This window comes from Hemiscyllium ocellatum, chromosome 23 (assembly GCF_020745735.1).
Source record: "Hemiscyllium ocellatum isolate sHemOce1 chromosome 23, sHemOce1.pat.X.cur, whole genome shotgun sequence".
Classification (NCBI taxonomy): domain Eukaryota; kingdom Metazoa; phylum Chordata; class Chondrichthyes; order Orectolobiformes; family Hemiscylliidae; genus Hemiscyllium; species Hemiscyllium ocellatum.
The window spans coordinates 54,092,571-54,115,519 of NC_083423.1; the positions used below are offsets into that span (position 1 = coordinate 54,092,571).

The 22,949-nt window shown below is 45.6% G+C and overlaps 1 protein-coding gene across 5 annotated transcripts in view; it reads left to right on the plus strand.

The window, feature by feature from the left end:
• Window positions 1-22,949, plus strand: part of rassf8b (Ras association domain family member 8b) — a 178,430-nt gene that overhangs the window by 130,309 nt on the left and 25,172 nt on the right. For 3 of the 5 annotated variants that reach the window (XM_060843017.1, XM_060843018.1, XM_060843019.1), the window contains one exon: window positions 21,247-21,410. In XM_060843017.1, coding sequence (XP_060699000.1) covers window positions 21,308-21,410 — 103 coding nt within the window. In that variant the 5' untranslated portion in view covers window positions 21,247-21,307. Of the gene's footprint in view, window positions 1-14,027; window positions 14,553-14,647; window positions 14,837-21,246; window positions 21,411-22,949 lie in introns of those variants that run through there. The other 2 variants (XM_060843014.1, XM_060843015.1) reach the window with 2 other exon arrangements.

Genomic DNA, 22,949 nt, shown 5'->3' on the forward strand with positions numbered 1-22,949 from the left:
ATTCAGTAATGCCAGTACCTTTGCTACCCTCTTGGGACAGTGGTTCAACTCTCTTTTATTGGACATGGTCATTGTCGGGCACTTGTGTCATGCAAATGTCAGTTGCCAGTTATCAGCCCAAGCCTGGATATTGTCCAGACCTCGTTGCATTTGGATATGGACTGCTTCAGTATCTGAGGAGTCACGAATGGTGCTTAGCATTGTGCAATCATCGGTGAACGTCCTCACTTCTGACCTTGTGTTGGAGGGAAGGTCGTTGAGGAAGCAGCTGAAGATGGTTGGGTTGAGGACACTACCCTGAGAGACTCCTGCAGAAATGTCGTGGAGCTGAGATGTCTGACCCTCCACAACCACAACCACCTTCCTATGGGCCAGGTATATTAACTGAACTGAACCAAAATGATGTATTACACACACTACACTGTCCAGATTGGTGGTGTCCAATACGTGAGTTGCTTGCCACAGACACGTGATGCATTTCAGTTTATTAGGTGAGATTTTAATCCGATGGACATTAAGATCCTGTGGCAGCCTGTCTGACTACAGACAAGTTTCCAGGCTGTCTTACACAATCATCCACCAGAAGCAAGGAGTAAAAAACTACAGTGAAAATAGCCCTTAAAGTTGGAGGCGAGCTTTAAGGGTCTGAAAAGGTTAATACTGAGGAAAGCCGAATGCACCGCCCACAATGACGATGTTTCTGGACTTGTGGGAGAGTAGTTTTAGATCTCCAATGAGTTTGACCTAACCTCCAGGTCATCCTCACAATCTGTGCGGCAGTGTTTTATAATATCAGCAGTGAGCTCCAATACGAGAGCCTGTCCTGTTTAACTAGTCTGTAGCTTGCCTCTTACCATACTAAACAGGCACACCCTGTCACTCCCTACACTGCTACATGGTGAGCTGCTAACTCAGTGTGACTGTGTGCGCAACACAGTATATTTTTTAAAAAACCCTCCAGCCCAGTGGTCAAGAGGATTGAAGGAAGTTGAAGCTGTTTAAAACATTTAAGTTGTAACACTGAATCTCGGTGCTGTGTAATGGTGTAAAAAGTGAGGTCTGCAGATGCTGGAGATCACAGCTGAAAATGTGTTGCTGGTTAAAGCACAGCAGGTTAGGCAGCATCCAAGGAACAGGAAATTCGACGTTTCGGGCATAAGCCCTTCATCAGGAATGGAGGGGCTTCATTCCGGATGAAGGGCTTATGCCCGAAACGTCGAATTTCCTATTCCTTGGATGCTGCCTAACCTGCTGTGCTTTAACCAGCAACACATTTTCAGCTGTGTAATGGTGAGCAACTATTACAACACGATTGTTTGACCGATCTACTGTCACCGTGCAGTGATCATACTCAGTGCTGCCCCTCAATCCCAGTAAAACATTCACCAAGCCATGGCATAGGTTTTCTGTCATATGGCTAATATAGTGACCTGACCACTGCAAACAATGAAATGCTATTGGACAACACTGATTTAAATGGCTCACTCTGATTGGGTGACAATGGATGGCACTGATCCCTGTTCTGTTATTAACTCATTGGATGCAATATTTTTTGGTTGTTATGCTTTCCTTTAGGAGACATGTTTTGCAAAGAATAGGGAGGAATAACAAGATGCAAAAGAACCAATTAAAAAATAAAAATAAAAAACACTCGACTGATGCCCATGAGACTGACCGCATTTTCAGTAGATGCTGAGCAGCCACTAGCGTCGTAGATCTAGCTGTATGAGGTACAATTTCAAAGTTTTGGACAGTGCAAACTTTGTGAGCACTGTAAGCACTATTAGAACAATGCAGAACTTCAAAAGGATATACAGTCAACTAGCAAGGTGCTCAGATAGGTGGCAGATGAAGGTCAATGCAGAGATGTTTGAGGTGATAGATTTTGACAAACAGAACATGGAGGGACAATATAAAATATAGGGCACAACCTGAAAGATGCAGAGACATATGTGCACAGATGATTAAAGAAAGGACAGTCATAGAGTCATACAGCACAGAAACAGACCCTTATCCATGCTGACCAAACTAATCCCACTTGCCTGCGTTTGGCCCCTATTCCTCTAAACCTGTAACAGATTGTAGAGTGTCCTAGATTTTGTTAATCAGGGTATGGAGTACAAGAGCAGGTAGTTGCATAAGACACATATTGCACTTCAGCTGGAGTACTGTGTAAAGTTCTGCGTGCCACATTTTAGGAAGGATGGGAAAGCATTGGAGAGAGTGCAGAAGGGGTTTACAAGAATGGTTCCAAGAATGAAAACACTTAAATGATGATGATGGATTAGAGAATGTGGAACCTGTTTTCCTTGGACAGGGCAAGGCTGAGGGAAGATTTGATTCAAGTTTTCAAAATCATGAGGGTATACACAGAGCAGGCAGGCAGAAATTGTTCCCACTTAGAGATGTACAGCACGGAACAGACCTTTCGGTCCCAACTTGTCCATGCCTACCATAGAGTCATAGAGATGTACCCACTAAACCTCCAATTTTGGTGTCATCTGCAAACTTAGTAACTGTATCTCTTATGCTACCATCCAAATCATTTATGTAAATGGCAAAAAGTAGAGGACCCAGATCTCCTAAATTAATCTTTTCCCATTCACAAGAACTTGGCCAATCTCCCTCTAAACCCTTCCTAATCATATACCCATCCAGATGCCTTTTAAATGTTGTAATTGTACCAGACTCCACCACTTCCTCTGCCAGCTCATTCCATACACTCACCACCCTCTGTATGAAAAAGTTGCCCCTTAGGTCCCTTTTAAATCATTCCCCTCTCACCCTAAACCTAAGCCCTTTAGTTCTGGACTCCCCGATCCCAGGGAAAAGACTGTGTCTATTTACCCTATTCATACCCCTCCACTTGCCAAGTGATCAGTAATGAGACGGCATAGATTGAAGTTCTTGCAAAAGAAGCAGATGCAATGTAAGGAAACCCTTTATCACTCAGCGAGTAATCAGGGTAAGGAATGCCGTACTTGGAAATGTGGTGGAGGCTAGTTCAATTGAAGCACACAAGGGCATTGAATGGTTATTTGCATGGAGTAGTGGGCAGGAGATGGCAGTGAGTCATAGTACTTATTCGGAGAGCTCGTGCAGGCACAATGGGCTGAATGGACTCCCTCTGCACTGTAACAATTCTATAATTCAGTGACTTCAATAGACAAGTGAGTTACAGGCTAGGTCAGCGCTAGCAGCAGAAAGCATTGAGGTTCATAAGTGTTCGGGGGATTCTATAGGAGCAGAGGGAGTGTCTGTACCTCTGAGCAAGAGGCTCTGGGTTGGAGTTCTAGGCCAAGATTTGTCCATTCAGAACATGGTCAAACAGGTCATTTATTGACCTTTAAGTCCTTACACTCAGTCTGATGGCAGCTGGAGAATGTGATAGAGTCTCCTGGCCAGCTATCCTACACGCTGAAAATGTGTTGCTGGTTAAAGCACAGCAGGTCAGACAGCATCCAAGGAACAGGAAATTCGACGTTTCGGGCCAGAGCCCTTCATCAGGAATGGGTGATGAAGGGCTCTGGCCAGAAACGTTGAATCTCCTGCTCCTTGGATGCTGCCTGACCTGCTATGCTTTAAACAGCCACACATTTTCAGCTCTGATCTCCAGCATCTGCAGACCTCACTTTTTACTCTCAGCTATCCTACAGACAGTAATGGCAGCACTTTGCAGCACTTTGCCCATTAGCCTGAACCAACCCATGGCCCGACTGTCAGAAATGAGGCCAGGAGTAAAGTCAGGAAAGTAGACAGTCAGTGTTCATGATGGGCACTGCAAGGAGCTTCACCCCTGAAGCAGCTACTGCTGTCCATGAGGGGAAATGTGCTGAATGAGGAGAGCAGGACCATCTCCTTGTTTTGACCCATGGGCTCAGGGTAATGAACTGTTCCTGTTAAGCCAAGTCTGTGCCATTCCAGGAGCTTGGAAGAATGGGTGATTTGAATTTTATGACCAGGTCTGACTCTTGTTGTGAAAGTGGTACCATTATGCTGACAGCCCGTCTGGAGCCTTGGTCATTTGATACTTTGGATTCTGAGAAGAATGCAGAGTGCAGTTTACATTAACGGGGTGTATTCTGTTGGTATGAGCTGTCTGTCACTGTTGACATTCTGCAATGGTAGCTTTAATGTGACTTTAATGTTAAATCATTAACCAGTGTTGAACACCAATGCTATAAATCCTAAATCTATTTGTTGAGTATTCTGGTGATGGAAGATTGGAAAATGTCAAAATTGAATGATAGCCTTTGTGTTTTTGAGCTGTTTCCTCTTTTAGACTCACTCCTGTAAGGATCTCCTCTAGAATGGTTGTTTTACAAATAGGTGATTTTATTTTGCAAATAAGATGGCCACGTTAATAGAGGCGCGTTCGTCTGATGGAAAATGCTGAAAATCAGAGCCCGTGCATTAGATTTTACTCTCCCATTATACAAGAGTCCTTTATCCTTGTATAGAGCCAGTGCTGTGCTGATCTCCAACAACCTAATAACAGCTTTGACTCAGGAGCTGAAAGATTCTGCAGCTAAACCAGCTTTAGAATAGAAATTGGTGAAAATATTTGTGTACAGTCTGGGTTTCCCATCCCTCTTCCCCGCCATCTCACCCAACATCATTGAAAAGTGATTCTCAATTACCTTCAACTCAGTGATGTGCAGAGACAGAATGTTGGCGCCTCTGTTTTGGCCTTCGATTTGTATAATGGTGCAGAGGGATCTGTGAAAATGGCACAAGGTAATAGACACTTGCACTAGGTGATAGATTGATTGCAGGCATGATGGGCTGAATGGCCTCCCCCTGTGATCATGGTGCACTTCAGTGTACCGGTTTGACCTGGCAATGGAATTTGGATCCTGCACTCATGACAACAACAGCTGAAACTTAAGTAGTGCCTTTAATATATTAAGGCTCAGAGGAGGTGGCACGGTGGCTCAGTGGTTAGCACTGCTGCCTCACAGCGTCGGGGACCTGGGTTTGATTCCAGCCTCAGGCGACTGACTGTGTGGAATTTGGACATTCTCCCCGTGTCTATGTGGATTTCCTCCAGGTGCTCTGGTTTCCTCCCACACTCCAAAGATGAGCTGGATAGGTGGATTGGCCAGGCTAAATTGCCCATACTGTTCAGGGATGTGTAGGTTAGGTGCATGAGTCAGGGGAAGTGTCGAGTGATTGAGTTGGGGAAAGGGTCAGGGTGGGTTACTCTTCGGAGTACTTTTTTCTTGGAATCGGTACTTGATGTGTTAGTACAATTCAGAAATGCTTCTTGCCATAGAGCCCTGAAGGGTTACACCCGAAACGTCGACTTCTCCACCTCCCTTTGCTGCCCTGACTTGCTGTGTTCTACCAGCCTCCTGCTTGTCCGCTTTGGATTCCAACATCCGCAGTTTTTCTTATCTCTTGCCAGGGAGGATCACTTATTATGAACTGGTATTTCACAGATCGGCTACAAGTGGATGGAATTCTGTTGACTTTCACAAAACTGTAGCCATTCCAAAGATTGCCCTCTCGTCTTCGAAATCAGAGAAAGCTGTAGTTCCTCGGCTATTTCAGTGTTATTATTGAAGCATAGGGTCACTCCACATTCAGTTAACTCAAACTTCATGATCAGCGTTTGTTTTGTTTATGAATGAAATAAAATATTGGCGCACTTTTGCGGGTAATAAGGTCTGCTTTGTCAAACTTTGTGATTTTGCCACATTCAATCTGTGACCAGTGCTGCTGGTAAAAGCAGAATTCAGAAAGTGTTCCAAGAGCTAAGCAGCTGCATTTTGGATTTGGGGCCTGTATTCAAGTCAAGCTGCACTGCTGGGGAGAAAACCTCTTCAAAATACTTGACGCAGCCTTCAGGAGGAATGGCTTTGTATCAGGTCCAGGTGATCGAGTCCATGTCAGCTGCTTAACACAGAACTCCCCCTTGATTCAGGGACCAGCAGGTTGTTGACTCTGTGGCCAGGATTTCCACTCACTGCTGGCACCATGATTAGAGGCAAGCAGGAGTTAAACTGGCAGTCATGCCTCCATCAGGTCAATTTGTTAAAAATGCTATTTTATGGGACATGGGCATCACTGGTTAGACCAGCATCTATTGTCTGTCCCTAGTTGCCCTTGAGAAGGTGGTGGTGAGCTGCCTTCTTGAACTGCTGCAGTCTGTAGGTTGACCCACAATGCCCTTAGAGGGGGTGTTCCAGGACTTTGACCTAACGTCAGTGCAGGAAAGGTGATATATATACCAGTCAGGGTGGGGAGTGGCTCAGAGGTGAATTCTTGGTGGTAATGTTCCCATGTATCAGCTGCCATTGAAGGAGCAGCAATGAGATTGGGGCTTAGCAGGGTGCACCATTAAGGCATATTGATGGCCTAGGCATTTTCTAATCAATCTGTTCAGAGATGTTTGGACACACTTCTGGACTTGAACGTGGGCCTCCTGTCTCAGATGTTAGGACACTACAACTGAGCCATAAGAACCTTTCCATTAAGAGCCTAATGAAACAAAATTTAAGGAGGCCAGTTAGAATTTTCCAGTCAGGCACCAGGTTCCCTCAGGACCAGTTTAGAGTTGCACACCCTGTAGCAGGGCAAGAACCGAGTGCTGTAGGCAGGCCTGAATGTTCTCCCTCCTTCTGACCCTCCATCCCTGCTACAGGAGCAGCCAGAAACCTTCCTGGGGTGGCCTGGCTATGGAATCTATATTTCAATGGAAGATTTTAAAAAGTTTGAGAGAGGCATCACCAACTTGGAGTAAGCATCTTCCATTGCACAGTGTCTCCTCTTCTGACTTTTGAAGACGTCGCCTCCTAACCTTAAGTGTCTGCCCATTTACTCACGGTAACTAACCCGGGGGAGGGAATAGTAAACAAAAAAACACAATAATCCTGGGAAATGAATGTACTGGGCACGCATTTTGAACTGAACAAGATGAGTCAGAGCAGTATGTGTCATTTGCTGGTTCTGCCTCATTGTTTGTTCTGGGATGTAACAGAAATGATCCCACAATTCCTGGTCCAGAGGGAAAATCCAACCTTAGTGTCTAAAACGTACTTGAAATGGAAATGTCTCATCATTGGATTAGACTTGTTACCAATAGTGATGTTACTGGAGCTTTATTCTTTATTGACCATGTGCTGAACCTAACTCCGGGCTTGGGGGGGAAGGGTTTGCAGTTGTAGGGAATCAAAAAAAAATGAGATATGTTTCCTGCCTCACTTTGGTAAAAAATTTCATTCCTAAGAAATGACCTGGCCACTGGTATAGGGGTGACAAATAAGCAACTAATATCGCTGAGGAACAGCAAATTAAAATCAGGAAACTTTTTTAAAAACAAATTGTTCATGGGATGTGGGTATCACTGACTCGGCCCAGCATTCATTGCCCATCCCTAATTGCCTCAAGGGCAGTTTAAGATTTAACCACATTGGCTGTGCGTCTGTAGGCCAGACCAGGTCAGGATGGCTGTTTCCTTCCCTAAAGGACAGGGCCTCTTTTAAAGTAGAACCTTAGGATTGCGACATCCATTTGGCCCGTTGTTTCGTTGCTGGCTCACTGAAGCAGCGGTTCACTTAATACCACTCTCCTACCTTCCTTCCCACACCCTTGTGGTCCTGCACCATTTTCCTTTACAGATAATGATCCAACTTCCTTTGAAAAGCCCCAACTGAACCTGCCTCTACAGGTGTAGATGGCGACCACTCTTTGCGTGAAAACCTGTTTTCCTTGTGTCGCCATCGCTACGTTTGCCAGTTATCCTAAATCGATGTCCACTTGGTTCTCCATCCTTCCACCCCGGTGGAAACAGTTTCTGCTCTGTCCGGGCCCCTCATAAAAACAATGCCAACTTCTCAACCTCTTCTCTGTCCCTTCCATTGTCCAGAGGTAGCCCAATAAGTTTAGAATGTCAACTCTGCCAGGAAGAATTGGGATCCATGACAGAATTTGGAGAGATTAGTGGTTCAGCATTGAATCAGTAAGGTTTCAACTACAGGGACTTTGTTGGCAGAGATTCGGGTGAGACTCTATATTCCAGGGCTTGTTTAAACTGGGATATTTGGTTCACACATGTACGTCATTAGCAAGTGCAACAAATCACTGTCGTGTTGAGTCTCATAGGGCAGCTGGCTCGGAAAATCCTCCCAATCCGACAAGCTATTCCTTCGCCAGGCAGGGGAGCAAGGACACCAGGTCTGCGGGAGCACTACCAGTTCCTGGGCTGCCCCACAAGCCACATCCTGAGTCGGAAAAGCGTTGGCGGTTCCCTCATCGTCGCTGGATCCAAACCCTGGCGGGTGAACTCTTACATGGGGTCACAGCCATTCAAAGAAACAGCCCAGCAACAGCATCTTCTCACGGAACAGACGAGCTTCACTAACTAGAGTCGTGAGTGTGTTGCTAGAAAAGCACAGCAGCTCAGGCAGCATCCGAGGAGCAGAAGAGTCGACGTTTCGGGCATCAGCCCATCATTGACCAGATGCTTTCAGAGAATTTTCTTTAAAAAAAAGTCAAAGTTTAGCTTTGCATAGATCTTAAGAATGGCACTTGTTCAAAATCACTACAATTACTTAGTTATTCACTTCGGATACACCTTGCCATAAAAAGAACGGCCTGCCCATCTCCAAATCCCAAAGACACTCATACTGTCCTTGAAATACAAACGTCCCATCGATGGATGAAAATTGTTACCAGCATTGATGTTGCTTTCTGCGTGGTTTGGAACTTGACTTTATTGACCATGTGCTGGACCTCACAGGATTGGGGGGAAGGGAGCTGTCAGGCACTTGTAGAGATCATGCAAATCACATTGTTACTGTTGGCTTCAATGTGAAACAGTTAAGCCATTTCCATTCTCTCAACCTTGAATAAAAAGATCTCAGGTAAGTGGTTTAAAAGGGATTTCTGGAAGAATTCTTTTCACCCAGAGAATCGTGGGTATCTGGAACTCACTGCCCGAAAGGGTAGCAGAGATAAAAACTACCACAACATTTAAGAACTATTTAGTTCCATACTTTTAAGTGCCATTACGTCCAAGGCTATGGGTCAAACGCTGGAAGATGAAGTTGGAATAGCTGGAGGTCCTAGTGCATGAATCACAAAAAGGTAGATTAGATTCCCTACAGTATGGAAACAGGCCCTTTGGCCCAACAAGTCCACACCGACCCTCTGAAGATGAACCCTATATTTACCCCGACTAATGCACCCAACACTATGGGCAATTTAGCATGACCAATTCACCTAACCTACACATCTTTGGAGTGTGGGAGGAAACCCGAGCAGACATGGGGAGAATGTGCAAACTCCATACAGTCACCCAAGGCGGGAATTGGTCCCTGGTGCTGTGAAGCAGCAGTGCTAACCACTGAGCCACCGTGCCACCCCACTGGTAGCATCAAAGTTCACTAGGAGTTAGGGAAAGCCAATGGAATCTGGGCATCTATTTTAATGGGGGTGTTTTAATAGAGAGAGGTCCTGCTATAACCATACAAGATATGAGACAAACCACAGCTGGAATACTGTGAATAGTTTTGGGCCCCTTATCTAAGGAAAATTATTCAGTACTGGCATTGGAGGCAGTCCAGTGAAGATTCACTAGGCAGACACCAGGGATGGAGGGATTTTCTTATACAGGGTTGACTAGATTGAATTTGTACAGAGTTTGGATAAATGAATGGACACTAATCATAACACATATAAATTTCTTAGGGGACTTGACAGGATAGATGCAGAAAAGTTGTTTCCCCTAATGGGAGAATCTAGGATCGAGGGGTGTAATCTCAGAATAAGGGGTCACCTCATTCGGACAGATTGGAGGAGGATTACAGCCTCTAGCCATGCTGTAAACCCTTATGTCTCTGTGATGGGAAATAGGAAGCTCATAGAGAAACTGCTAAACTTTAGCCAAATAATTTCCTTCCCTTCTCAGTCTCTCCTCTTTGACCTCCTGAGACATAATCTGGATTGAAGTGTAATGTGTTATTAAAGTGACTGTGATTGTGAGCTATTTCAGCATGATAGAAACATATGGGAGTAAATGATTATTACCCCACCCCCAGCCCCTTCACTGATTAGTACTTAAGAAGTAGAGCTTTTATGTGTTTTTTTTTCTCATGTACTGTAGGACTCTGTGACCCAGTATGTTTTATGATACAGCAGTAATCCTAGCTATAGCACTGCCTTGTCTTTTGTTGTATGCTTTTAGTAGCATGCATTTTACTAACCAATGTACTGCTTAGGAATTGCCAGTATAGTCAGTCAAACTTGAAAGGAATATGTATATATTTGAGTTTGGAATTTGCTGACCATTCATTAGACAGTAGCAATATACAATCCAACAAACTGCCCTGGCACAAACTGCTGGTTACAAAATGATAGCTTGGCTCTTAGGCCCCATTCATGAGCTGACCACCCATCCACATCAGCAATCTTGCCTCCTCTACACCTACAAGCACTGTTTGTACTCACTGGAAATTAGAATGGCAGACTTTATGGAGGGCAGTACCATCATTATTCACCATATCGTCTAACAGGCAAGATATCCCCTATGGGAGTCATTTTGAACCCCACGATCAGACCCAAATGGGTGATCAGAAGGCCGCCTTGTGTCACAGTCACTCCTAGTAACATTCGCCAAGTTGACCAATGTATCACCAGAGGACATGTCTGTCAACCAATCAGGTGAAGTAGGCCAACTCTTCAAATTGGAGGATAAACAGAGACCTTAATGCTTGATAGGAGCAGCTGGTTGCCATGGCAGACAAGTGAGAGAAAATGGACCCTCCAATCTTTCCAGACTTTAAATTGAAAAATTGTCTTTGCAGCCAAACCATCACTGGAGGGTGTCTGGTGAGGGGTGGGCTAGCTGTGTTTGCTATCGAGGTCAGGTAGGCAGATTGTAACATTCCTGAAAGGAACAGGTGAATTGACATTTCGGGCATAAGCCCTTCTTCAGCAAAACCATCTTATGCCCGAAACATCGATTCTCCTGCTCTTTGGATGCAGCCTGACCTGCTGTGCTTTTTCCAGCAACACATTTTTCAGCTCTGATCTCCAGCATCTGCAGTCCTCACTTTCTCCCAGATTGTAACATTGGGTTTTGTAACTCTTCACCCCCCAGCCCCATCCATTTCACCAAAGGGAGACAGGCCTCCGAGCAACTAAACTGTAGAGACCAATAGGCCTCGGGCCTGTCATTGCATCACTTTCTCAAGAGCTCTTTTATCTCTGTCCAGAGCAAGAGCAACTCAAAGGATTTGTCAACTTAATCCACTTTGATGGTTTGTAGTCAAAAAAAGTCTGCAAAATGAGGTTTTGTGCATTGTTTTTAATGGCCATGCGGTTTATTTTAAATCAAGAATATTAACTTGAAAAACAAAAGATTTGCAGGCTTCAGAGAGGAAGTAACTGGAATTCTTATTGAATGGGCTAGTACGGACACAATAGGCCGAATGGCCTCTCTCTGTGCTGTAAGATTCAATACCTTAAAAATTAACTGGATTGTAGTTTTTATTTAAATGACATTGCAACTCAAACGGTGATCATTCAGCCCAATCTATTTGGTACTAGCCTTTCAACTGCTGCTAACTTCTCCAATTGCCCTGTTATTTAATTGTAAAAGATGTTCCTGGGATTTTTTTTCTGCAGTTTTTTTTGTGAACTGCTGTTCTGTGAGTACCACCTTTCTCCAAAGTACATTTGGAGATGGATGAAGCTATTTCTACCAGTTTGGTTCCTGTTGCCTGGAATATGATCCTGTGTCCATTCCTGTTGTGTTCCAGTCCTTGATGCACATGCAGCACATTTCTTGCGTTTGAAACAATCTATTGGTGAGCTTACTCATTACCTTTCTCAGGATATGGCCATCAGTGACAAGACTTGCTTTTATAATCCTCCCCTGATTCCCCTGGACTTAAGTGGCTCGCTCATAGAGGGCAGTTAAGAATCAACTATTTTATACTATGGGTATGCAGTTCACATGTAGACTAGACCAGACCCAGATATGTAGTCAAGACAACAGATTTCTAGCCCTAAAGGGTATAAGTGAACCCAGTGCGTTTTTAATGACAATTGACAATCAGTTCATAGCCACCCACTCTCCAAGTGTATAGCCAGTGGTTTAATTCTACAAACAACTCACCTCTCTTTTCCTTTAACCTGCGTTAATATTGCCATATGTTTTGTTTGCCCGGCTATAAGAAGGATATTATTTAACTGGAAAGGGTGCAAAAATGATTAACAAGGATGTAGTTAAGACTGGAGGGTTTGTGTTGTAACGAGAGGCTGAGCAGGCTGGGAGATTTTTTTTCCCCCCCGGAGCGTAGGAGGCTGAGAGGGAGAACTTATAGAGGTTTATGAAATCATGAGGGGCATGGACAGGGTGGATAGCCAACGTTTTTTCCCCAGCATAGGGGAGTCCAAAACTGGATTTAAAAGGGGTCAGAGGGGCAATTTTTTCAGAGAAAGGACGGTGTGTGTACGGAATGAATTGTCAGAGAAAGTGGTGGAGTTAGGTTCAATTACAACATTTAAAAGATGGGTGACTCAGTAGCTCAGTGGTTAGCACTGCTATTCCCAGCGCCAGGGACCCGGGTTCGATTCCAGCCTTGGGTGACTGTCTTTTTGTACATGTCTGTGTGGGTTTCCTCCGGGTGCGCCAGTTTCCTCCCACATGTAGACCAGACCAGACATGTAGTCAAGACAACAGATTTCTATCCCTAAAGGGCATAATGAACCCGATGCGTTTTTAATGACAGTCCAAAGATGTGCAGGTCAGGTGAATTGGCCATGCCAAATTGCGCGTATGTCCAGTGATGTGTAGGCTTGGTGCATTAGTCAGGGGCAAATATAGGGTAGGGGAATGGGTGTGGATGGGTTACTCTTGAGATGGCTGGTGTGGACTTGTTGAGCCAAATGGACTGTTTCCCCACTGTGGGGAATCTATGAAAAGACATTTGGATAGGTACAAGGTTCACAGGGATATTGGCCAAACATTTGAAACTATGACTATTTCAGTTTAGGAAACTTGGTTTGTGTGGATGAGTTGGGCTGAAGGCTCTGTGACTCCCCACCCCCATCATGTTTGCAAAAATAAAACAAAGGCAGAGGGAAGAGGTGGGTCCCTGGCTCAGTCGCTGACCAACTGTCCTAGGGTACCCAATAAAAACCTGCCTATTAAAGCCATAAGGGACAGACCCTTGTGGGCGGCACGGTGGCACAGTGGTTAGCACTGCTGCCTCACAGCGCCTGAGACCTGGGTTCAATTCCTGACCCAGGCAACTGACTGTGTGGAGTTTGCATGTTCTCACCATGTCTGTGTGGGTTTCCTCCCACAGTCCAAAGATGTGCGGGTCAGGTGAATTGGCCATGCTAAATTGCCCGTGGTGTTAGGTAAGAGGTAAATGTAGGGGTATGGGTGGGTTGGTATGGACTTGTTGGGCTGAAGGGCCTGTTTCCACACTGTAAGTAATCTAATCTATGGGAGGGTTGGTCACCATAGTGTCTGAATTGTTAGAATTTCCAATAATTAGCATGCACTCTAAGTGACCCAGCTTGAATTAGTTTTCGCAGTGGGATCCCCCTGTGCCTTTTAAATGATTGCAGCCTGGTTAGTGTCTTGCGAGAGACCTGGCTCCTTTTGTCCAGTAAATAAGAGGATGTCGGGGGGTGGAAGGCGGGGAGGAGGGCTGTAGGCTTAATACAGTGTTCATCGCAGACTGCCACTTTCAATGAAAGAACGTTAATCATTGCTTCTGTTTATTTTGAAACAAAAGGTTGAGAAGGGATTATGTTTCGTACCTATAGGAAAGGTGGATTTGATTTGCTGAGGATTTGGGTGCTGTGGTACAAGAGACAGTCAATATGTTTCCAATGTGATTAGGGAGCAGACCGCTTTAAGGAGCAGAGTATTGTACTCCCTGTGAGGGCCCCTTTTAAGATCTATAGTACTGTCTCACTGCGTAAACATTTACATGCCAGGAACTGGTCAGTCTTACTCTCGGATCCAGCAGGTCTTTGTGCATTGTTTAGTCCTTTTCCCACGGGCACCCCCCTTCCCATCCCACGCTAGTCCATTCAAAAGAAAATTGAGTTTTTATTCAAAATAAAGAGGCATTAAAAGTTGTCCCATCTATTGGGAATAACATTTGAAAACAGCGGGGGGGTGGGGATAAAGAATGATCCTTTAAGCATGTTTACTGATGTCAGGACCTATAGGAACTTGCAGACAGGAGAGAAGAGAGAACCCCTTTTAAGAGTTGTCATATTTGTGAGAGCCACAGGAAGCTAACTTTATTTGGCTTGGAGCTTGGCTACATCTATCAAGCTGTGCTCTTGACACTATTAACATACGAGCAGGATCAGTTATCCCTTAACCAGCTGATGTCAGCTCTTCTGAAACACAGCAAATGCGCTCGCTAAGTAACCTGGCCCTGGATTTCAGTAACTTGAAGTTCTTAACTTGCACGTTCCTGTTACCAACAAAACAAAATCCTGGACGGTGAAGAGGGGGAGGGAGGAAGCCGGAGAGTGATGCAGTCAGAGGGCTGGTTTCTGCCAAGCCCCACAAGGTAGGGTTTCTCTTCCTATCTTTAAAAATGTAGTTTTCACTGACCACACCAGAATGTTTAGTTTCCCACCCCTCTCTCTACCCCACCCACTGATGTTTGAGTTAGTTCAGTTCAGTGCAGTGTGAAGGACATATCGCCCTAAGGGATACGGAGACCGAGTAAAGCAGAAGCTAGCACAGAAAATCCAGACAATGGAATGCTTAACTCCAGAGAGCTGAATTCCCCACAGTTATCCTGCTGCAGCCTCTTTGCTGCCACTCAGTTGTAGCTGAACTGTATTCCTGGTAGGTAACTAGACTTGATAATGTCTTAACCAGTGTGTTAAATCTAGTGACTGCTGTTTAATCTCTGCTGATTTTTTTAATAAGTCAAATAAAAAGTAAAGCTTTACTTCTTTGATTTGTTAACATCAGAAGGTCCAGTTGGTAGATTAGACCTGTTATTCAGTCCCTGTTCAGTTATGTTCAGTCACTGTGCTTTCTGTTAGCTGGGTCCCCAATCAGCTTGTCAGAACATTAATGCTGAGTTTCCTCTCCCCAAACTGAATCCAGATTTTATTTCTTGATTTGAAAATATGTAAGGTCTGAAGAGTTTGAACCTGGTATCTGCTGTTGTTTTGAAGGTGAAGCTGCCAAGAAATGTCGGACACACATGTTGTGTGCATTAGTAGGTAATTTAGTAGCAATTTTCCAGTCCTTAGTGCCAATGATAAAGAGTGTCTGTTGACCATGTGAATGCCGAACCTTTTTAAATAAAAACTCATTCAGCCCATATTGAGGCATCATTGTACAAACATACATTAAATCCTGTTTCATTTTACCCTTTCAGCTGACCCTCGCAGCTTGTTCCAAACCGCTGTATGTCTATAAGAATCCAACAATGAGGGGATCGTGTCTGTAGTTTCCCCTTCCTGTCTGAATGTGTTCTTTTCCAGCACAGTACAAAGTGATCTTGTGAGGCCAAGTACAGAGTGTTGCATAACGTGCTGTCAACAGCAAGCTATCTTCTGTCCAGAGTTTAACGTCATCTGTAGACTTTCTTTTCTGTCTTCTGTCTGAATCTTTGGAGTATTTTAGTATCTATCTGTGGAGGATGGCCAACCAGTATCTCAAATTTTGTTAATATTTCAACTGGCTCAAGGTATATATATATTGTGGGGGAAGGGCATGGGATGGGGCTCTCAATACTGTATCCCTTTGGGGATTGGACATTGCTCAATGTTGGTTTATTATTTGTACAATTTGTTTATGATTTTGTAGCAGAGAAATTATAGTACTCTCGCATGGAGATAATACAACCTCAGGCAAGTGACGGGATTAACATAGAAACTAGGAGCAGGCCATTCAGTATTCAAGGCTGCTCTGCCATTCAGTACTAATACAGAATGCCTCCAGTGTGGAAGCAGACCATTCATCCCATCAAGGTCACACCAGACCCCCAGCCCTATCACCCTGCATTTCCCATGGCTAACCCGTCGTGCCTGCACAACCCTGAACACTATGGGCAGTTTAGCATGGCCAACCCACCTAACCTCCACATCTTTGGACTGTAGGAGGAAACCGGAGCACCCGGAGGAAACCCGCACAGAGAGAGTGTGCAAACTCCACACAGCGTAACCTGGAATCGAACCCAGGTCCTATCGCTGTTAGGTAGCAGTGCTAACCACAGAGCCACTGTGCTGCCCTCAAGGTTGTTCACCCAACTGTTCACATTTTCTCCCTCTGTCCTTGAGACCTATATTCACCTCCTTCTTGAAGATGTTCAATGTTTTGGCCTCAACTGCTTTCAATGACAGAGAATCCCACAGACTCACCACTGTCTGGGTGAAGACATTTCTCTTCATCTCAGTCTGAAATGGTCTAACCCATGTCCTTAGACTGTAGGTTCTGGACTGCCTGGTCATCGGGAACATCTTTCTTGCATTTACCCTGTCTAGTTCTGTCCGAAGAGCCAGTCTCCTCAGAGCCCATCATCTCCTCGATGTTCCCAAGTGGGATCTCACCTCTTTCTTTATTCCACATCCTCCATTGTAAAGTTTCTGAACTTTCAGGGCTACCTTTTCACCACTTGAAGCCATTTACACAAGTGCACGCAGTGTAAGGTTTGAAAGCATCTTTTTAGTGGGGAGACATTTAACTGTGCTTTTTTGCGAATGGAAAGTGAAGGGTCAAGGCCTGAGGCATTTAGGTGCCTTTTAAAACTGCTGGAACAGCTGTCTTGATATGCTGACCATGCTAAGTTTTTTTTATAGAAAGCTAATCCCCATCCCTGATCGATCCGTTTATTGTATTTCCAGGTTTCCATCAATTCCTCAGAGCCTGATTTTTCTCGCAGTCCCTCCACCTTGTTCTTAAAGCATCTTGAAGCAATTTCAAATCTGTCCCTTAACTGAAGGGATGTATCTTCTCTGTGATGTTAGTACCTGACAGTTCACTTTCTCTCTCTCTCAGCCATGTTGACGTAGCTGTTGGTTTTGCTGACCGGGGGATTCCAAGTAAAATTGAATTTGCTTCAAAAACAGTGCAGCCCTCAGCATACCCCCACCTTCCTGTTAATTAATGTCACTCCACGAATGTCCGCCTTGAAATTAACTGTTGGTATAACTAGCAGTTGGTCCTGGGAACGAGAGCTTAAGCCGAGTTGATGGATGAGACCTGTTATTAAGTTGCAAGCAACAGTTGAAATTGGCTTGATGGTTCACTGTTAATTAGTGCTGACCGCTGCCCTTTTGTTCAGAATTGTGTTACCACCATTTTAATTGAAATATATCGAGTCCCTGAATTCCATGGAAAGGAATTTTAAAACTTCAGCATGTTTCATGTGTGTCGTCCCTTTCCAAGATGAAAACCTGCAATGAATCACCAGTAATGTGCGTGATCTTACTAATTGTTCTTTTCATGGGACTTGGTCATGGCTGTCTGGGCCAGCATTTATTGCTCGTCCCTAGTTGCCCCTTGAGAAGGTGGTGGCAAGTTGCCTTTTTGGAGTCCATGTGCTGTAGGTTGACCCACAACTCCTTAAGGGAGAGAATTCCAGGATTTTGACCCAGTGACAGTGAAGGAATGGCGGTATATTTCCAAGTCAGGATAGTGAGTAGCTTAGAGGGGTTTGGCAGTGCTCCTATGTATCTGCTGTCCTTGTGCTTCTAGATGGAAGTGGTCATGTGTTTGGAAGGGGATGTCATAAAGGGGGGCAGGGGTGTCCTGGAGTGTGTATTGGGGAGCGTCTGTTGGATCAGGAGTACAGAAATAGTCAAAGCTTCACCATGGCCCTAGGTATCTCAGAGCCCACAATCCCAGAATTCCGACTTGTGAACCCCATTTTGGTTGCTGTCCCCCGCCATTTCAAAAACCCCATTCCAAGAAAGCGTTAACACTCCAGCTGTTGGTTTCCAGCAGGCTACTGGGACACGGATTTGCAGTCAGCTATTTACACGTTGTCAATTTGAGTTTTAAGACCACAAAGGAGGAGGCCCCTTTAAGGCCTGGAATTGGTTTCCCAGGAGCTGTAGAAAGGCTAACCTGAGACTGAATTAGGAAGAAAGGTATTCGCAAGAACTTGATCTGAAACGCTCTGTGGTCCCTCCATTCCCTATTAGTATTCCTGCTCTTTCAATCAGGGTGGTAGTTGTATTTCATTTCGTGTATATGCCCCTATCTGGGCAGCACGGTGGCTCAGTGGTTAGAACTGCTGCCTCACAGTGCCAGGGACCCGGGTTCAAATCCACCCTTGGGTGAACTGTCTGTGTGGACTTTGCACATTCTCCCCGTGTCTGCACAAAGACGTGCAGGTTAGGTGGATTGGCTTTGCTGAATTGCCCCCTAGTGTACAGGGATGTGTAGGCTAGGAGAACGAGCAATGGGAAATGCTCGATTACAGCGATAGGGTTGAGGTGGGATGCTGTTCAGAGAGATGGGCTGAATGGCCAGGCGGGATTCTGTGATTCTATTGCACACTGTGCTGGTTACTATAGAGCCAAAGAATTACAGTCAGCCTGGCTCAATGTTGAGCAGTCTTCACCCCCTCTCCTCTCCCAAGGCAGGAGTTTAAGAGTTCAAGCCCCACTCCAGACACTTGAGCCTGGAATCCAGGCTGACCCTCCAAAGGGAGTGCTGTTCTGTCAGGGGGTGCAGTATTTCACGGAGACATTAAACAAAGCCCCCTTTCTGCCCCCTCAGGTGGCAATAAAAGGCAGTATTCAAAGAAGGGCTTTCTTACAGGGCAGAAGTTTTCAATTATCGACCCAGCAATGACGTAGAGCGAGACAATCGATAATCTCCATTCAAAAGCAACAACAACTTATATTTCGGTGACACCTTAAATATAATCAAACCTTCTAAAGCACTTCATAGAAGCACGAGGAAGCAAAGTAGAAGATTTGGAGTCACCTGGCTGACCATTTGACCAGGGGAGTAGGCTTTAAAGATGGAAGTGAGGTAGAGCTGTGTGACGAGGGAGTTCCAGAGTTAGGTAACTGAAGATACAGCTGCCCACCCACTGGAGCGATTAAAATTGGGGCTGGACAATTTTTGGAAGAGTGTCGATATCTCAGAGGATTTTGGAAAAGGAAGGAGGTTTTAGATTATTTTCCCTACAGTATGGAAACAGGCCCTTCGGCCCAACAAGTCCACACTGACCCTCTGAAGAGTAACCCTCCCAGATCCATCTCCCTCTGACTAATGCACCTATCACTATGGGCAACTTAACACGGCCAATTCACCTAACCTGCACATCCAGAATGTGCAAACTCCACCCGAGGGCAGGAATTGAACCCGCGTCCCTGGCTCTTGGAGTAGCAGTGCTAACCACTGAGCCACCGAGTCACCGAGTCACCCATCTTTTGAATGGGGCAAGGCCGTGAAGGGATTTGAAACCAAGGTTGAGAGTTTTAGAATCAACAGCTTGCTTGACAGGGAGCAGACTTTGTTGTGAATGAAGGCAGGAGCAGCAGAGTTTTGGATTTCCACCAGTTGACAGGGGTAGAGCGCAAGAGACCAGCGTCAGTGTGCTGAAACGGACTGCAAGAAAGGCAGCTCCCCCCACACTTTCTCAAAGGGGCAACTGGGTAGAGGCAGTATGCTGGTCTAGCCAGCGGCACCCACATCCCAGGAGTGAATTACAAAGAAACCTAGCCTTCCGGTAACCTGAAATACAAATCAGCTTTAGCTGCAGATGAGTTTTTTTGATTAGATTACTTACAGTGTGGAAACAGGCCCTTCGGCCCAACAAATCCACACTGACCCTCTGAAGAGCAACCCACCCAGACTCCTACACCTAACACTATGGGCAATCTAGCATGGCCAATTCACCTGACCTGCACATCTTTGGACTGTGGGAGGAAACCAGAGTACACAGAGGAAACCCACACAGACACAGGGAGAACGTGCAAACTCCACACAGACAGTTGCGTGAGTCGGGAATTGAACCCAGGTCTCTGGCACCGTGAGGCAGCAGTGCTAACCACTGTGCCACCGTGCCGCCCTAAGTTAAGGGTTGACATCAGGCAATGTTACAGAGATGGAGTTAGGGTTCTTTGCGTTAGGGTAGTCATGATGTGAATGTGAGCAAGTTCAAATGCAAACTAATGGATTTCATCTCGGGCTGTTGTCACGGACTTCAGAGTGAGGACCAAAAACAATGGGGTTTACTCTTCCCCAGATTTTATGGAAGGATATATTTCTTTACACAGAGCGAGGTGGGTGTGTGGAATGCACTGCCAGCGGTGGTAGTAGAGTCAGAGACATTAGGGACACGGAAGTTAGTGCAATGAAGGGGATGTAGGTTAGTTCGATTTTGGAGTAGGATAAAAGGTCAGCACAGCATCAAGGGGCTGAAGGGCCTGAACTGTTCTGCGTTCTGTGATATTTCTGCTTGTCCAACACAGGATGCCAGATAAGCAGTCTGACAATTGAGTAGCAGTGGAAGGTGCAGGAGAGGCGGTGGGGCGTTGTCAGGGTAAGTGTAAAAAACTAATGGTGTGCTATTGGTTGATGTTGCCAAGTGACAGTTGGTAGGTGAAAAATAGGAGGGGCTACGGAATAGATCCTTGGAAGAAGACACCAGAGTATGGAGCGGGAGCAGGAAGATGAGCCATTGGACACGATACTGTGCCTGTGGTGAGATGGATAAAAATGGAAGCCGGTGACAGCACTGTTGCCCAGTTGAAGAGGGCCTGGGAGGAGGATAGTGTGGTCGCTGTGTCCCAGGCTAGTGACCTGCTCGATAAGGACAAGAAGGGAGAGTTTATCACAGTCAGAGGATGTCAGTTGTGATTCTGATAAGCACAGCCTCAGTAATGTGGCAGGACTGAAACCCATTCAGAGAGACTCTCACATGATATTCTGGGAGACTTGGGAACAAACTGAAGAAGTGTCAGTGTTCTCAAAGGGGTTGGAGAGGAGGAGGAGGTGTCAAGACGCTGCAGTCAAGGTTTTGTTTTCTCCAGAGAGTGGCGATGACAGCAGCTTTAAAGGAGCTCATTAATCAACAGGCCCATATCAAACACAGGAAAAGTCATTCGAACATCATACATGATCAATCATTCCAGCTTTTTTTTTTCAGATTTGGATTGTATCTACCTGAGTACCGTTTATCCTTCATGGACAGCAGCTGCCCCCATTCCTGTGTTCAGAGTTCTGATCGCTAATCTATACAGTCAATAAAGAAGTATTTAATAACCGGTGTTTTCCAACAGGTGAGCGCCAGTCTGCCAACTCCACGGTCCCTGGGCAGCGACGATGAGCTGATGGTGTACAATGGAGCTGAAGGTATGGGTGGATGGAGTCCAGCGTATCGTGTGTGGGGTGACGGAGGTCACGACCTGCCAAGAGGTCGTCATTGCCCTAGCTCAAGCCATAGGTAAGAGGCTGTTAATTGATTATGGAGTCATGCATGGATGGGTGGGAGCTGTCTTTCCCATTCTGGGATTGGAACCTGGCGCTTGTTTCCACCTACTCCCTGTGACCTGGCTGAGATAAGGAGTAAGAGAGTGGAGAAGCTGAGGAATGTTGGGCAGGTCCCCATTAAACACCATCATGGAATGATTGATCATGTATGATGTTCGAATGACTTTTCCTGTGTTTGATATGGGCCTGTTGATTAATGAGCCAGTCACCAGTGCTTGTGGTTTCTTTCTCCTTTGTATTTTGGATGTGGGTGGTGCTGGCTGGGTCAGCATTTATTGCCTATCCTGAATTACTGTTTGGTCTGAGTGACTAGCATTTCAGAGTCAATCGCATTACTGTGGGCCGGGAATCATGTGTGCATCAGACAAGACCAGGTAAGGAAGATAGATGCCCTTCCTGAAAGGCATTGCTGAACTAGGTGTTTTTATTTACAATAATCATCATGCTCCCTATTAGCTCATTCTTCTTCATTCCACTGAATTCAAACTTCACCGTCTGCTGTGGTGGGATTCGAGCCCATGTTCCCACAGCATTGGCCTGGGGCTTTGGATTATTAACCCAGTGACAATCCGATACACCATCACATTAAAGGGAAGTTATAAACATTCATTCTCCCTTTCCTTTGATTCTTGCTCTCCCCTTCCCCTCTGTCCCTCAGGTTCTCACTCTCCCTTTCCCTCCTTCCCTTACGTTCTCACTCTCCCTTTCCTCCTTCACTCACATTCTCTCTCTCCCTTCTACTCCTTCCCTCACATTCACACACTCTCCCTTTCCCATCTGTCCCTCACGTTCTCATTTTCCCTTTCCCGTCCGTCCCTCACGTTCTCACTCTCCCTTTCTCGTCTGTTCCTCACATTCCCACTCCCCCCCACCCCTCCTTCCCTCACATTCTCACTCTTTCTTTTCCCTCTTTCCCTCACGTTCTCACTCTCCCTTTCCCCTCTGTCCCTCACGTTCTCACACTCCCTTTTCTCTCCTTCCCTCACGTTCTCACTCTCCCTTTTCTCTCCTTCCCTCATGTTCTCACTCTCCCTTCCCCTCCATCCCTATGTTCTAACTCCCCTTTTCCTCTCCTTCCCTCACATTCTCACCCTCCCTTCCCCTCTGTCCCTCGCGTTCTCGCTCTCCTTTTTCCCTGCAGCTGATATCCTTTGCTGGTCCAGGTTTCTGTCCACTGACCCTACCCCTCATGTGCGCCTCCCGGTGGTCAGTGTAGGTATGGGTCGCACGTGTGACTGAAGCCAAATGGGCCAATCTACTGAAGATTTCACGGACATTGACGAACATGGCTGGAAATGGGGACATAGCAGAAGAAGGAAAGGCTTGAGTTGATAGAGAACCTTTCACATCCTCCAGATGTCCCATAGTGCTTAACAGATAGTGAATATCTACAAAGTGCAGCAACTAATTTATACTCTGCAAGCTCCCTCACATGCCCATGATTGGGTGAGAAATATTGAGCAGGACTCTCGGCCAAAATCCCTCGCTACTT